Source organism: Salvelinus alpinus, chromosome 27 (assembly GCF_045679555.1).
Source record: "Salvelinus alpinus chromosome 27, SLU_Salpinus.1, whole genome shotgun sequence".
NCBI classification, from domain to species: domain Eukaryota; kingdom Metazoa; phylum Chordata; class Actinopteri; order Salmoniformes; family Salmonidae; genus Salvelinus; species Salvelinus alpinus.
In genome coordinates, this window is record NC_092112.1 from 42,755,123 (window position 1) to 42,771,050 (window position 15,928).

The 15,928-nt window shown below is 43.0% G+C and overlaps 1 protein-coding gene across 2 annotated transcripts; it reads right to left on the reverse strand.

Annotated features, from left to right (window-relative positions):
* Nucleotides 1–10,585: 10,585 nt before the first annotated feature.
* Nucleotides 10,586–15,106, reverse strand: LOC139555837 (galectin-3-like). 2 transcript variants are annotated; one of them, XM_071369228.1, is made up of 6 exons: nt 15,033–15,106; nt 13,409–13,419; nt 12,562–13,065; nt 12,313–12,401; nt 11,871–12,042; nt 10,586–11,725 (listed from the first exon to the last, which is right to left on the reverse strand). In XM_071369228.1, the coding sequence occupies exons 2-6, from the start codon at nt 13,412–13,414 to the stop codon at nt 11,567–11,569; spliced, it is 930 nt and encodes a 309-aa protein (XP_071225329.1). In that variant the 5' UTR covers nt 13,415–13,419; nt 15,033–15,106; the 3' UTR covers nt 10,586–11,566. The 2 variants fall into 2 exon arrangements, with proteins under 2 accessions (XP_071225329.1, XP_071225328.1); XM_071369227.1 differs by having other exon boundaries at nt 12,562–13,113; nt 15,033–15,096.
* Nucleotides 15,107–15,928: the final 822 nt, after the last annotated feature.

Here is a 15,928-nt window from a genome sequence, read left to right on the forward strand (position 1 = left end):
ACAGACAGCTACTCACCAATTACATCATAACCTGATTACCTGCCCTCAGACTAGTCTTGCATTTGCTGTGCATTGTCTTATAGACTATAACATGACCGCAATTATGATATGGATGCGTAGTATAAGGGGCTCCCATCCCATAATAGGCCTCCAAACCGTAACTGCAGTCATGCCCAAATAAGTTGATTACCTTTTCTCAGCAGCTACTATAAGAAGCAACATTTCAGTCTAACACATTTGCTTTGTGTATTTCTTTGTCATTCAGAACGGGACATTCAAGCCATACCGTCTTAAGAGTTCTTAGTCTTATTTTGCTCAGAAGCTACTTCTGAACATTCCATAGATCAGCACAAATATTTCGTTACAAGACTTAAAACATGTTTTCAAACAGCATGCTGAACACGTCTAATCTCTCTCATAGAAAATGTTGGACAATTAATTTTTCGATTCAGCCAAAATTGAGGTTAGTTTCACGCTATATGCCAGGACTTTTCACACTGCAAATGGTTGGTTTGCCAAAGGAGAACTTTTGGACTGCAGCATAGCACACTCTAAAGTCGGATAACACCAACCTTTAGCCCAGGACTAAATTGGCTCGGCTGCAGAGCAGAGCAAGCACCAACTTTTGGGGAGGGCTAACCAATCAGCCAAAACATAATTGGAATATTCCCTCACTAGCCTAGCGGTTAAGCACATTGGCCAGTAACTGAAAGGTCGCTGGTTTGAATCTTTGAGCCGGCAAGGTGGAAAAATCTGCCGTTCTGCCCTTGAGCAATGCAGTTAACCCCCCACAACAACTGCTCCCTGGGCGCTGATGACATGGACGTCGATTAAGGCAGCCTCCCGCACCTCTCTGATTCAGAGGCGTTGGGTTAAATGTGGAAAAAACATTATCCCCTTTTCCCCGTCTATGTATCATGAAATATGATTCTACACAGCTGGAGCTAAACTTGAATTTAAAGTGCATTTAAAATTGAAACACTGTACAGTAAAACAATAAAAACACGATAAGAGCTCTAAACCAATGGGACAATACAATCTCAAACTCAGTCTCAAGACATAAATGAATGCAACGTTACGTTACCTGTTATTCACTGCGCTCCTCAGGTGTAACACGGTAGAACCAGGTTGTTGCTGGGTTGTTGAGGTGACAGCTAGACAGCTATAGCAGGAATCCACACACACACATATTTATGGACTCCTTTATATCTTCCCTTTTTCATTTGGCCACTCCTTCATTCCCAACTCTTCTGGCAGAACCACGCCCAGGGGGAAAGATTCACGGTCATAACATCTCCCTTATCAAACTATGTTCTTCCATCTTACTAAAAGCGGATAACTAAACTCAGAAAAATAGAAACGTCCCTTTTTCAGGACCCTGTCTTTCAAAGATAATTTGTAAAAATCCAAATAACTACACAGCTCTTCATTGTAAAGGGTTTAAACACTGTTTACCATGCTTGTTCAATGAACCATAAACAATTAATGAACATGCACCTGTGGAACGGTCGTTAAGACACTAACAGCTTACAGACGGTAGGCAACTAAGGTCACAGTTATGAAAACTTAGGACACTAGAGAGGCCTATCTACTGACTCTGAAAAACACCAAAAAAAAGATGCCCAGGGTCCCTGCTCATCTGCGTGAACGTGCATTAGGCATGCTGCAAGGAGGCATGAGGACTGCAGATGTGGCCAGGGCAATAAATTGCAATGTCCGTACTGTGAGACAGCTAAGACAGCGCTACAGGGAGACAGGACGGACAGGATCGGTACATCCGAACATCACACCTGCGGGACAGTTACAGGATTGCAACAACAACTGCCCGAGTTACACCAGGAACGCACAATCCCTCCATCAGTGCTCAGACTGTCCGCAATAGGCTGAGAGAAGCTGGACTGAGGGCTTGTAGGCCTGTTGTAAGGCAGGTCCTCACCAGACATCACCAGCAACAACGTTGTCTATGGGCACAAACCCACCGTCGCTGGACCAGACAGGACTGGAAAAAAGTGCTCTTCACTGACTTGTCGCGGTTTTGTCTCACCAGGGGTGATGGTCGGATTCGCGTTTATCGTCGAAGGAATGAGCGTTACCTCACACCTGCATACTCTGTACTCTGGAGCGGGATCGATTTGGAGGTGGAGGGTCCATCATGGTCTAGGGCGGTGTGTCACAGCATCATCGGACTGAGCTTGTTGTCATTGCAGGCAATCTCAACGCTGTGGTTTACAGGGAAGACCTCCTCCTCCCTCATGTGGTACCCTTCCTGCAGGCTCATCCTGACATGACCCTCCAGCATGACAATGCCAGCTAGGGCCATTCCCCCCAGAAATGTCCGGGAACTTGCAGGTGCCCCGGTGGAAGAGTGGGGTAACATCTCACAGCAAGAACTGGCAAATATGGTGCAGTCCATGAGGAGGAGATGCACTGCAGTACTTAATGCAGCTGGTGGCCACACCAGATACTGACTGTTACTTTTGATTTTGACCGCCGTTTGTTCAGGCACACATTATTCTATTTCTGTTAGTCACATGTCTGTGGAACTTGTTCAGTTTATGTCTCAGTTGTTGAATCTTGTTATGTTCATACAAATATTTACGCATGTTAAGTTTGCTGACAATAAACGCAGTTGACAGTGAGAGGACGTTTCTTTTTTTGCTGAGTTTACATAAAAATGTTGGTTATAATTTTTTGGGGGGGGATATACGTAGGATATAAGCAATAATTTACAGCGCCTTCAGAAAGTATCCACACCCCTTGACTTTTTCCAAATGTTGTTGTGTTGCAGACTGAATTTAAAATGGATTTAGATGTTTTGTCACTGACCTACGCACAATATCCCATAACGTGGAATTATGTTTTTCAAATGTTGTACATTAAAAATGAAAAGCTGAAATGTCTTGAGTGAATAAGTATTCAACCCGTGTGTTATGGCAAGCGTAAATAGCTTCAGTAGTAAAAATGTGCTTAATAAGTCAGATAATGAGTTGTATAATAATAGTGTTTAACATGATTTTTTTATGACCACCTCATCTCTGTAGCCCACACATACAATTATCTGTAAGATCCCTCAGTCGAGCAGGGAATTTCTAACACAGATTCAACCACAAAGACCAGGGAGGTTTTCCAATGCCTTGCAAAGAAGGGCACCTATTGGCAGATGGGTAAAAATATAAAAAGCAGACATTGAATATCCCTTTTTTTAACTAGGCAATTCAGTTAAGAACAAATTCTTATTTACAATGACGGCCTACACCAGCCAAGCCCTCCCCTAACCCGGACGACACTGGGCCAATTGTGCGCCACCCTATGGGACTCCCGGTCACAACCAGTTGTGATACAGCCCGGGATCAAACCATGGTCTAATAGTGATGGCCCTAGCACTGACATGCAGTGCCTTAGACCTCTGCTCCACCCTTTGAGCATGGTGAAGTTATGAATTACACTTTGGGTGGTGTATCAATACACCCAGTCACTTCAAAAATACAGGCGTCCTTAACTCAGTTGCCGGAGAGGAAGGAAACCGCTCAGTGATTTCACCTTTGAGGCCAATGGTGACTTTAAAACAGTTAGAGAGTTTAATGGTTGTGATAGGAGAAAACTGAGGATGGATCAACAACATTGTAGTTACTCCACAATACTAACCTAATTGACAGAATGAAAAGAAGGAAGCCTGTACAGAATAAAAATATTCCAAAACATGCATCCTGTTTGCAAAAAGGCAATGAAATTGGCAATGAAATTAACTTTATGTCCTGAATACAAAGTGTTTGTGGCAAATCCATCACGACACATCACTGAGTACCACTATTCATATTTTCAAGCATGGTGGTGTCTGCATCATGTTATGTGTATGCTTGTCTTCGGCATGGACTTGAACAATTTTACTATAAAATGAAATGGAATAGAGCTAAGCACAGGCGAAATCCTAAAGGAAAACCCTGTTCTGCTTTCCAACAGACACTGGGAGACAAATTCACCTTTCAACAAGACAATAATCTAAAACACAAGGCCAAATATACACGGGAGTTGCTTACCAAGACGACATTGGATGCTCCTGAGTGGCCTAGTAACAGTTTTGACTTAAATCGGCTAGAAAATATTTGGCAAGACTTGAAAATGGCTTTCTAGCAATGATCAACAACCAACTTGACAGAGCTTGAAGAATTATTTAAAGAAGAATGTGAAAATATTGTATAATCCAGGTATGCAACGCTCTTACAGACTTACCTAGAAAGACTCACAGCTGTAATCGAGGTCAAAGGTGAATTTGGTATTTTGTGTAGATCGTTGACAAAAAAATGACAATTAAATCTATTTCATTCATACCACTTTATAACACAACAAAATGTGGAAAAAGTCATGTGTGAGTACTTTCTGACAGCACTGTATATACACACTCAATAACTGACAGGGGGCGCAGTTTCGAAGCAACCGTGCCTCAATGTTGGCAGCCCCCCACCAATATAAAAATGCATTTATTAAGGTCTACATTTGTTTTTGCCATGTTTACGCTATTACAGACACCTAATGCATACTTTTAAATTACAAATAAATATACAAATAAATACGACAATTATATGTAAACGTTTTCCTTAAAGTATATATTTTTTTAAAGTTCTAATGTAACTGTCCCCACTACAACAACAAAATAGGTTATATAAAAACGTGCCTATAATATCAAAAAAGCACTTCACTTCCATGGTGTTGATGCTCTTAAATTGTCATGGGTGTGGCTGGAATGCAACAACCCTTTTTCGAGAGAGAGTGAGAGAGAGAGAGAGAGAGAGAGAGAGAGAGAGAGAGAGAGAGAGAGAGAGAGAGAGAGAGAGAGAGAGAGAGAGAGAGAGAGAGAGAGAGAGAGAGAGAGAGAGAGAGAGAGAGAGAGAGAGAGAGAGAGAGAGAGAGAGAGAGAGAGAGAGAGAGAGAGAGACAGAGAGAGAGAGAGAGAGAGCACAACACTTACACAACATTGAAATGTTGCCATAGAAACCAGGGAATTTTGTCTGTGTATGGTTATGTTGTATGTGTTTTATGTATACGTGTGTGTGCGCGCGCGTGCCTGTGTGGGTGTTAGCAGTGCGAAGTGGTAACCCTGGTTACCACTTAATTGGTAACCAATTAATTAGCACGACAGCGCCCATTGTCGCGCATACCCCCGTTTCCAAACGCAACGAACACAGGGAGGGGTTCTGACTCTGCTGTGGGTAACATGGTTGACTTCATTGCTCAGCAGCCAGTCATGAGACTATGTCTCACAGACACTAACCAACTCCCTGACATGCCCTGCCATGGTCTCTGTGCCAGGGACAGTAATGGCATTACAACAGACAGATACCTCCACTGTGTCAGAGCTGGGCTTGGTTCCCTGCGCAGCTAGGGTGAAAAGTCTGTGTCATTACATTGAGTCTGCAACGCATCCTAAGAGGGCCCAGTCTAACAGTTTCCTGGTAACGGTGATGAACATAATCAACTCTGTTGATCCATCTCTCAAAGTAAAAGTTATGTCATCGTTATTTCATTGTTATTTCATTGTTATGACAGTGTTAACCCTCCCATAGAAAAGCTATTCTTGGAGATGTTCATTTTAATACCTGAATGAAATCGATAGCTAAAAAATATAAACAATGTTGAATGATTTTTATAATCTCTTCATCATTTTCACCATAAAAATGCACCTTTATAATAAAAGCATTACATGCATAATCGCATTTGCGGTCACTTTTGATAATGATGTTTTCCGCTAATGGAACATTCGCACTTATAGCCTACTACCATGTGCGCATTGCTGTGCTTATAATGTGAAGAAATAGCCTTATAGTTTATCAACATTTTAAGGTAAATGTTCTAATCTGTTGCGTCAGCCACATTGCGTAAAAAAGGTTTTTTGATGCTAGTGGTTGTATTAATTTGGGATCTACTGCATCCCACAACTGTCCAAGACTATGTTTGGAATATTTATTTCTTGCACAGAATAGAATAGGTCAACTTTTGTACTATGCGGGATAGTAGATTGACATAGGCTAGTGCTTTTGCTGTTTGTTTGGCCTACTCATCTTGCTGGCTGATGAAAAGTCAATGTGAGCAGTTCTTCCAATATCTTCAATATTCACAGTTGCGTCCCCAATGTGTCTGGCTTCACTTGTAACCTGTGAGAAAGACCCGATCCCGTGATGGAGAGCCAGGTGGGTGAGAGGTGCTTAGGAGTGCGCAGCACTCAGGGAGAAGGGCTCAACGCAGCACTCCGGGACAAGGGCACAACGGCCACTGGCCGCTAAAGGCATGGATTCTTTTATGGTGCATTACACCCACAAAAGGGATGTCGCCGTGAAATTCGAGGCATTATCAAGAGCTTGTCAAATTGTGAATGAGAGACTAATTTCTTTCTTAACCGCTTTATTACAGAATAGCCGCATGTGCGCACTCCCTCAAATCGTTTGAAGAAAATATTTATATTTTATTCAGCTTTGTTCAGTTGTATTCTTCATTCTATGAAATAATTTAAAATAATGCCACAGAATTCTACCCAAATATTTTGTGCCCGCCACAGCCCTACTCTGTGACGCTAATATTTGTTTATCTAATCCAGTTTTATCCCTAATTCCTGTAGATCATTATGGTGGAGAGTGGAGATTCATGGTCAAACTAACTCACAGCTAAATTAACGGTGTCCGCGGTAACAACAGTAAAACAACAAATCCTTACCTCTGTTAGCCACCTGGGATGTATCTTTGATGGAAGCTTGGGAGGTGTGAGCATGGCCAATAAAGTGCTAGGGAAGGTTAATGCCAGGACTAAGTTTTTGGCAAGAAAGTCCAAGCTGCTTGATAAGGACTCCATGAAAGTGCTAGCTACTGCCCTCATTCAATGCCATTTTGACTACGCTAGTACTTTTTGGTTTGGGGGCTTATCTAAGTTTATGAAAGGGAAGCTCCAGATAGCCCAGAATAAGCTGATCAGGGTAGTATTGAAGGTGAGTCCACGTACTCACATAGGCAGGAGCTGCTTTCAGGAACTAAACTGGCTGCCTGTTGAGGCTAGGGTGTCCCAGATTAGACTAGGTTTGGTTTACAGGAGTATTTATGGTTCTGCCTGTTGAGGCTAGGCTGTCCCAGATTAGACTAGGTTTGGTTTACAGGAGTATTTATGGTTCTGCCTGTTGAGGCTAGGCTGTCCCAGATTAGACTAGGTTTTGTTTACAGGAGTATTTATGGTTCTGCCTGTTGAGGCTACGCTGTCCCAGATTAGACTAGGTTTGGTTTACAGGAGTATTTATGGTTCTGCCTGTTGAGGCTAGGCTGTCCCAGATTAGACTGGGTTTGGTTTACAGGAGTATTTATGGTTCTGCCTGTTGAGGCTAGGCTGTCCCAGATTAGACTGGGTTTGGTTTACAGGAGTATTTATGGTTCTGCCTGTTGAGGCTAGGCTGTCCCAGATTAGACTAGGTTTGGTTTACAGGAGTATTTATGGTTCTGCCTGTTGAGGCTGTCCCAGATTAGACTAGGTTTGGTTTACAGGAGTATTTATGGTTCTGCCTGTTGAGGCTAGGCTGTCCCAGATTAGACTAGGTTTGGTTTACAGGAGTATTTATGGTTCTGCCTGTTGAGGCTAGGCTGTCCCAGATTAGACTGGGTTTGGTTTACAGGAGTATTTATGGTTCTGCCTGTTGAGGCTGTCCCAGATTAGACTGGGTTTGGTTTACAGGAGTATTTATGGTTCTGCCTGTTGAGGCTAGGCTGTCCCAGATTAGACTGGGTTTGGTTTACAGGAGTATTTATGGTTCTGCCTGTTGAGGCTAGGCTGTCCCAGATTAGACTAGGTTTGGTTTACAGGAGTATTTATGGTTCTGCCTGTTGAGGCTAGGCTGTCCCAGATTAGACTAGGTTTGGTTTACAGGAGTATTTATGGTTCTGCCTGTTGAGGCTAGGCTGTCCCAGATTAGACTAGGTTTTGTTTACAGGAGTATTTATGGTTCTGCCTGTTGAGGCTAGGCTGTCCCAGATTAGACTGGGTTTGGTTTACAGGAGTATTTATGGTTCTGCCTGTTGAGGCTAGGCTGTCCCAGATTAGACTGGGTTTGGTTTACAGGAGTATGTATGGTTCTGCCTGTTGAGGCTAGGCTGTCCCAGATTAGACTGGGTTTGGTTTACAGGAGTATTTATGGTTCTGCCTGTTGAGGCTAGGCTGTCCCAGATTAGACTGGGTTTGGTTTACAGGAGTATTTATGGTTCTGCCTGTTGAGGCTAGGCTGTCCCAGATTAGACTGGGTTTGGTTTACAGGAGTATTTATGGTTCTGCCTGTTGAGGCTAGGCTGTCCCAGATTAGACTGGGTTTGGTTTACAGGAGTATTTATGGTTCTGGCTGTTGAGGCTAGGCTGTCCCAGATTAGACTGGGTTTGGTTTACAGGAGTATTTATGGTTCTGCCTGTTGAGGCTAGGCTGTCCCAGATTAGACTGGGTTTGGTTTACAGGAGTATTTATGGTTCTGCCTGTTGAGGCTAGGCTGTCCCAGATTAGACTGGGTTTGGTTTACAGGAGTATTTATGGTTCTGCCTGTTGAGGCTAGGCTGTCCCAGATTAGACTGGGTTTGGTTTACAGGAGTATTTATGGTTCTGCCTGTTGAGGCTAGGCTGTCCCAGATTAGACTGGGTTTGGTTTACAGGAGTATTTATGGTTCTGCCTGTTGAGGCTAGGCTGTCCCAGATTAGACTAGGTTTGGTTTACAGGAGTATTTATGGTTCTGCCTGTTGAGGCTAGGCTGTCCCAGATTAGACTGGGTTTGGTTTACAGGAGTATTTATGGTTCTGCCTGTTGAGGCTAGGCTGTCCCAGATTAGACTAGGTTTGGTTTACAGGAGTATTTATGGTTCTGCCTGTTGAGGCTAGGCTGTCCCAGATTAGACTAGGTTTGGTTTACAGGAGTATTTATGGTTCTGCACCCAGATATCTAACTAATTACTTTCCCCATGTTAGGGATGCACACAATCACAGCACCAGATCAGGTGTTGCTGATGTGTGCTTATACAGGTTCAGGAGTAATGCTGGGAAAGGTACTTACTTGTATACTGGAGAACTCAAAATGGAATGAGTATGCCCAGAATGAGTCTGCCCATAAAAACGACTTCCTCTCTGGGCAGCTTTAAAAATAAAGTAAAAATATGTTTGATGTCTTCTGTGCCCATATGAATAACCTCTATGATGTAACTGCAATGATGAGATAGATGTTCTTCTTCTTTGTTTTTATGTTTTATTATCAAGTGCTTAACCCTAACTGGAAGTGCCAGTGTCGCACTGGAAGTGCCAGTGTCGCACTTCCGCATCTACGGTGAAAGGTGGCGGAGCTAGAGCGGTGTTTGTCAGACCATGAGACATCCCGAAAATAGGTCTTCCCATGAAAACGTCTGTAGCATCCAAAGTATCATGACCACTCTATGGAAAGGGGAGACACTCACAAACACGATGGTGTTTGACTATGACCTACATAAGTGTCAGGAGACTTGTTTGAAGTCAGTACCGTCGATGAGCCAACCTCTGTTTGGTAGCGTCCGAACCGTTTGGGCTACAAACTAATGGGACCCCGCTGTGGAAAGGGGATATTCTCACAAACACGATGGTGTTCTCGGTTTTGCTCGACATCCCCCACAAGTTTCACGGGACTCGTCTGAAGGTAACCGGTACAGGTTTTTAAAAACTAATGGAAGTATGAAAAAAGGGGTTAAACATGTGTTAAAAAACCAAAATATGTGTTAAAAAACCAAAATATTTTCTTCTTAAAAAAAAAAATATCTCCTAGATTTAGGAAAGACACTTCAAAACCTTGTTTCTTATGATACATTTTTTGACTGCCTTTTTTGTAGTGTATGAATATGTGGTATTGGCCATACACCACGTGTACACCATGAGTGTCTCCCCTTTCCATAGAGTGGTCATGATACTTTGGATGCTACAGACGTTTTCATGGGAAGACCTATTTTCGGGATGTCTCATGGTCTGACAAACACCGCTCTAGCTCCGCCACCTTTCACCGTAGATGCGGAAGTGCGACACTCAGGCCTTATTGCTTAAGTAGACCATCCTTTTCTATGAAAAATAGTAAATGGTATGAGATGGTAATGATACATTTTATAGGATCAAATGCTAAAGCAGGAAGGTGTGAAAAATGACATTTGATAGTGTTTGGAATTGCTAACATGCTCCATGCTGTATATTTAAAATGTTTATAATACAGCATTAATTAAATCAAATCAAGTCCATCAAAAGTACTCAGAACCAAGCAGGTAGTTATGGTATTACAAACCAAGCATAGATAGTAAGGCCTATTGGGTACTGTCTGCAATAATATACTTTGCTGACAAAGCCCTCCTAAAGTATGATTGGGCCTCTGCAAAAACAACATCCAGTAATATTGAAACTAATTTCAAATATGAAACAGAGAAGAGATGTTCAAAGTGAAAAAGTCACTGAAGTACCGTACAGTGTACAAAATAAGTGGCTGAAATTGCTGATCAATTAAATGTCCTTTTTATGTATGGCCATATATCTCAAAAATTGACAACATTGTTCCAGAAATTGAGAAAAACTATATATTGCCAGCTGTATTTTATCGGGAAAATATTCAGTGTACACAAGACTCAGAACTCTGTGGCCTTTTTCAAAACAGTAAATGCATTTTGAAAATGTAGTTGCCTTCTCAAAACATCAAATAAATCAAAAGAACAGTAACTGCCTGCATAAAGAGTAAAAAACATACATGGATATCTCTAGAGTCAAGCTGACTAGAGGTATGCCTTGAAAGAAATCCCACTTAATAATTTCATGAACGTCTTTGCGGCCACTAAACTATCAAAATTGGAAAATCAACTATCAAAAGGTGACAAATTATGGTAAATGACTCACCTTTTATGCATATGTCACCAATCATTTTCATACACATCAAATCAAATACTTGTTCATGATCAAAAATGAAATGTGAAATGTGCACGTTGTGCAGGAATCTTTCCATGCAGTTGGTCTGCTCTTACACGGTAGGTTTGTTGACTTTGCATTGGCAAGCGGAAAAAGAATCCCCAGCAGACATCAGGAAAAGGGAATTCGGTAGAAGAACACAACTGATGTGAATGGACAGGCCTCACACTACACCAAAGCAAAGCTCTGTAATGGATGCTCACAACGTTGGAGATGATGAGTTAAAAAAAACATTTTAAAATAGACGGTCCCCATTGCTTAGCTCTTTCCTTATATTGTGCATGATTTGGAACAGATGGAGGCGTTTACAATTTTGTGCGCTTATATTTGCTGATTGCTGGAAACAGTTCACTTTTCTCTTGATGAAAGCAATGTGTTACAGTAAAGAACATTGCAGAAGTTTTTTTTGTCATAAGATCAAGTATATTTGCACATGGACAGAGTTAGTGGGCATTAATGCAGTACTGTGTGTGCGCCACAGAATGAACACAGCTCATCATCGTCATCATCATCATCATCATGAAACAGGTGCAAATAATTTATTGTATTTAGCACATGCTGGGTGTTATATGCTGTATGGTGATGTCATGGGTGTGGGTGTCATGGTATTGTGTCTACGGTGACGTAGGTGAGGGTGACATCATGGAGGATGTTGATGCGATCGATCTGGTTGAGTTCTCTGACGCGGTGTTTGAACTCAAACAGCTGAGCTCCGTTCACAGCCACCTTGAACTCCTCAAACGTAACCAGAATCTTCATCTGAAACACAGGTGGAGAAAGGGAGAGAGGAGTTAAATATAGTGTCATTTAGCCGCAGACATTATCGAAAGTGGAACTCAGTTGATTTGTTCGTCAGTACAGTACAGACTACAGGAGCACTGCTTCCGTGGAAGTTCCCACTGACCTCGAAGGACTGTCCTGCCATGAAGGGGAAGCCTCCCTGTGTGTGCCTCTCCTCCTTCCCCCAGTGCTCTCCCACCATGGTGTTCCTCACCACTGCCTGCTTGCCCCCGTCGTTGAACCGAGGGTTGAGGTGGAAGGCGATGTCATTACCTCGCACAAAGTTCACTGTGAACCTGGAGGGGGATACGATAAATTAAAACAGTTTTATTGATCAGATTGATAAAAGCATGGGCCAAGACATTAGATAGTGAAAACAAGCCACAGTCATCAGGTTGATAGGCCCACTCTTCCAGGACAGTCAACAGTACAGATTGACTTATTCCATCAGTTGTGTTCAAATAACATACTGGTATGTTGTGTACATCTAAGGGATAAGTCAGGGATCGTAATAATCCTAGTAAACAACAAAGACCATAGTAGACTATGGAAGTTGATGAACTCACTGCTTAGCATTTGGTTTGACCCGGCCCATGATGGTGATCATCATCTTGTCGTAGATGCCTCTTTGTAGGTTCTGGTTGTAGGGAACGCTCTACACACCAACACAACACACTGACATTTAGGATATGGCTCTGTCTTCACACCAACACAATGTCTTTGCCAGTTCCCTCCCTCCCTCCATCCCCAGCTCTCTCCTTCCCTCAACTAAAGCTACATTACAGCTTCTCTAGATCCTACTTCTTGTCTCTCACCAGATGTCCAGCTGGCGTTGGAGTCCACTGTGGAGCAGGTGTAAAGCCACCTGGATTCTGACCAGGCCAACCAGACTGACCAGGGCTGAAAGGCCATCCAGACCCTGGGTTAACGCCTGGGATAAGGCCTTGGGTAACCGGCCACCTTGGGGCACTAGGCTGGCTGGGGACTTGGGATGAAGCCGGGGCTGAAGCTGTAGGTTCAAAAGGCTGGGGTGCAGGCTGAGGTTGGGGCTGCGGTTGGGGAGTGTGGGGCTGGAATTGGGGAGGCTGGGATCCAGGCCAGCATGGCTGGCAGGGATGGGATGGGGTTGGTTGGGGTGGTTGTGGTTGGGGACCAGGCCAGTTTTGGGCTGAAGCTGGGGCTGGTTGGGATGGTTGTGGCCCAGGCCAGCAGGGGGTGTTGGGTTGCCCAGGCCAGCAAGATGGGGGCTGGGTGGGCTGTTGGCCGGGCCAGGCAGGACCCCCTGTTTGGTTCTGGCTGGGCCAGATGCTGTTGCTTCCCTGGGGGGTAGAACCAGAGGACGGACAGCCACACAGAGCATCAGAGAGCTGGTGGGACAAGAAGGGTACACACATACACAGTCAGAGACACACACACATGCAGACATGCACACATGCACGCTAAAATCCTCATGCATGCACACACACACACACACACACTCATGCACACATACAGTGCGCACAGATAGAGAGGCCTATTCAGACATGACATTCAAGAATTCAAGAAATATCTCAGAATACTTGAATAACAACGGTTGAATACTTCAAGAACACTGAGACAGTGAGAGCTGTGTTCTCAGTCGTTAGTTGTCAGTGTAGAGGTTGGAGGAGGTGAGGTACCTACTTCCATAGTATCTGTAAGTAAAGAGAGAACAGCATCACTACCACTTTTCCTCTCCATCACAAATGGAAGCATTATTCAAATCGAATCAAATCAAAGTTTATTTGTTACGTGCGCCGAATACAACAGGTGTAGACCATACAGTGAAATGCTTACTTACAGGCTCTAACCAACAGTGCAAAAAAGGTATTAGGTGAACAATAGGTAAGTAAAGAAATAAAAACAACAGTAAAAAGACAGTGAAAAATAACAGTAGCGAGGCTATAAAAGTAGCGAGGCTATATACGGCAGCGAGGCTATATACAGGCACCGGTTAGTCGGGCTGATTGAGGTAGTATGTACATGTAGATAAGGCTATAATTGAACATAATCACTAGGAACTCACCACTGTCGGATAACCAGTCATTAAGTTCCAATAAAGTATTGATATGACAAAACTCCCACTTGAGATCTTACACATTTGCCACATGTTCAAACCTGATCAATAATTGACATTACATAGAGGGACAGCTATTCTATATATATATGACCACTAGATGGCCCCAGTCACCAGTCCCTGAAGTACCAACTGACAACACAAATGTGCAGGCGTTTTGGAAACACTCGTTAGTAAATTCAAATAGGCGCATAAACTCATTGCCTCGGGTATATCGAAGACCAAGTCCCACACTACTCATACACTACTCATACACTGAGTATGAAGTCAATTGTAACACTTGGAGCAAATCCTCATTTGGCACATGATGCACCATAAAGTCCTCAGTGAAGAATGTATACGAAACAGTGGAAATGTTGTCTGTAATTTTCATTTTTTTAATTTCACCTTTATTTCACCAGGAAAGTCAGTTAAGAACAAATTCTTATTTACAATGACGGCCTACCCCGGCCAAACCCGGACGACGCTGGGCCAATTGTGCGCCGCCCTATGGGACTCCCAATCACGGCTGGATGTGATGCAGCATGGATTCGAACCAGGCACTGCAGTGACGCCTCTTGCACTGAGATGCAGTGTCTTAGACTGTAATCATTCTGCACCAGTCTCACAAGCCTGCTGTTATCCTACCCTCTTAGCACAGCAGATTCCACAGATAGCTACTCACCAATTACATCATAACCTGATTACCCGCCCTCAGACTAGTCTAGTATTTGCTGTGCATTGTCTTATAGACTATAACATGACCGCAATTATGATATGGATGCGTAGTATAAGGGGCTACCATCCCATAATAGACCTCCAAACCGTAACTGCAGTCATGCCCAAATAAGTTGATTACCTTTTCTCAGCAGCTACTATAAGAAGCAACAAATCAGTCTTTGGCTCTGTATATTTCTTCGTCAAGTTTAAATATAAACGTTATCGCCAACTTTTTGGGGGGGACAAGCCCATCACAGAGGTCAGCCATCACTTCTACTGTATGTCTCATCAAATAGGATTTCACACAGCTTGAGCTTGAATAAGTAAATCAAATCAAATAAAAGTTCATTTAAAATTGCATCACACTTCATACTAAATCGATGAAATAAGGTAAGAGCTGCCTGGTCAGATGTCACCAATGGGACAATACAGCTTTTCTGGATCTCAGTCTCAAAGGTGACTAACCTGGATAATCAGTCAAATCTTAGTTACCTGTTATTCACTGCGCTCCTCAGGTGTAACACGGTAGAACCAGGTTGTTGCTGGGTTGTTGAGGTGACAGCTAGACAGCTATAGCAGGAATCCACGCATATTTATGACCTCCTTTATACCTCCCCTTTTTCATTAGGTCACTCCTTCATTCCCAACTTTTCTGGGAGAAACACCCAGGGGGAAAGATTCCCGGTCACAACTTTCACCTTATCAAAATACGGTGCACAATATCAAGAGTAGATCTATGCATTTCTTTATGATGAAGTAGGCTGTCTTAGCCCTGTGAAGCCCCCGGGTTGTAAAACTGCAACAGGTCCTAAACTCATGTCAAACACCACGTAGTAAATGTCCATAGACTAAGATGTATCTTTCAGTAGCATTTGTTGTGTGTCCTGTCTTCTCTAAGGCGTGGTGATTATGTATACATTTTTCTCTTGACAAACAAACATTCCAGAGGAAGATGTACTTTTGTAAAGTGCTGCAAAAGCAGATTAGCAAAAAATGCTTGGGTCTCGTGAAAATCCATCAATCGGAGGTAGGATATAAGGCGTGACTGGTGACTAGTTTTGGAAATGTGCTTTCGCTAAATAATGTGGTAGTGCAGTGGACTGACGCACTTTTGTCGAACTGTTGGTTGATTAATGCATTTAAATTGACATAATTTAACTAATGATGGGGTGGCTGGAATGAAACAATCAACAGAGACACCAGAACACATTTAGAGAGAGAGGGGGAGAGTGCAAACAACACATGACACAAGGTTTTTTGGAATTTCCTCTTAATGTGTTTGAGCCAGCCAGTTGTGTTGTGACAAGTTAGTGGTAGTATAAAGAAGATAGCCCTATTTGGTAAAAGACCAAGTCCATATTATGGCAAGAACAGCTCAAATAAGCGAA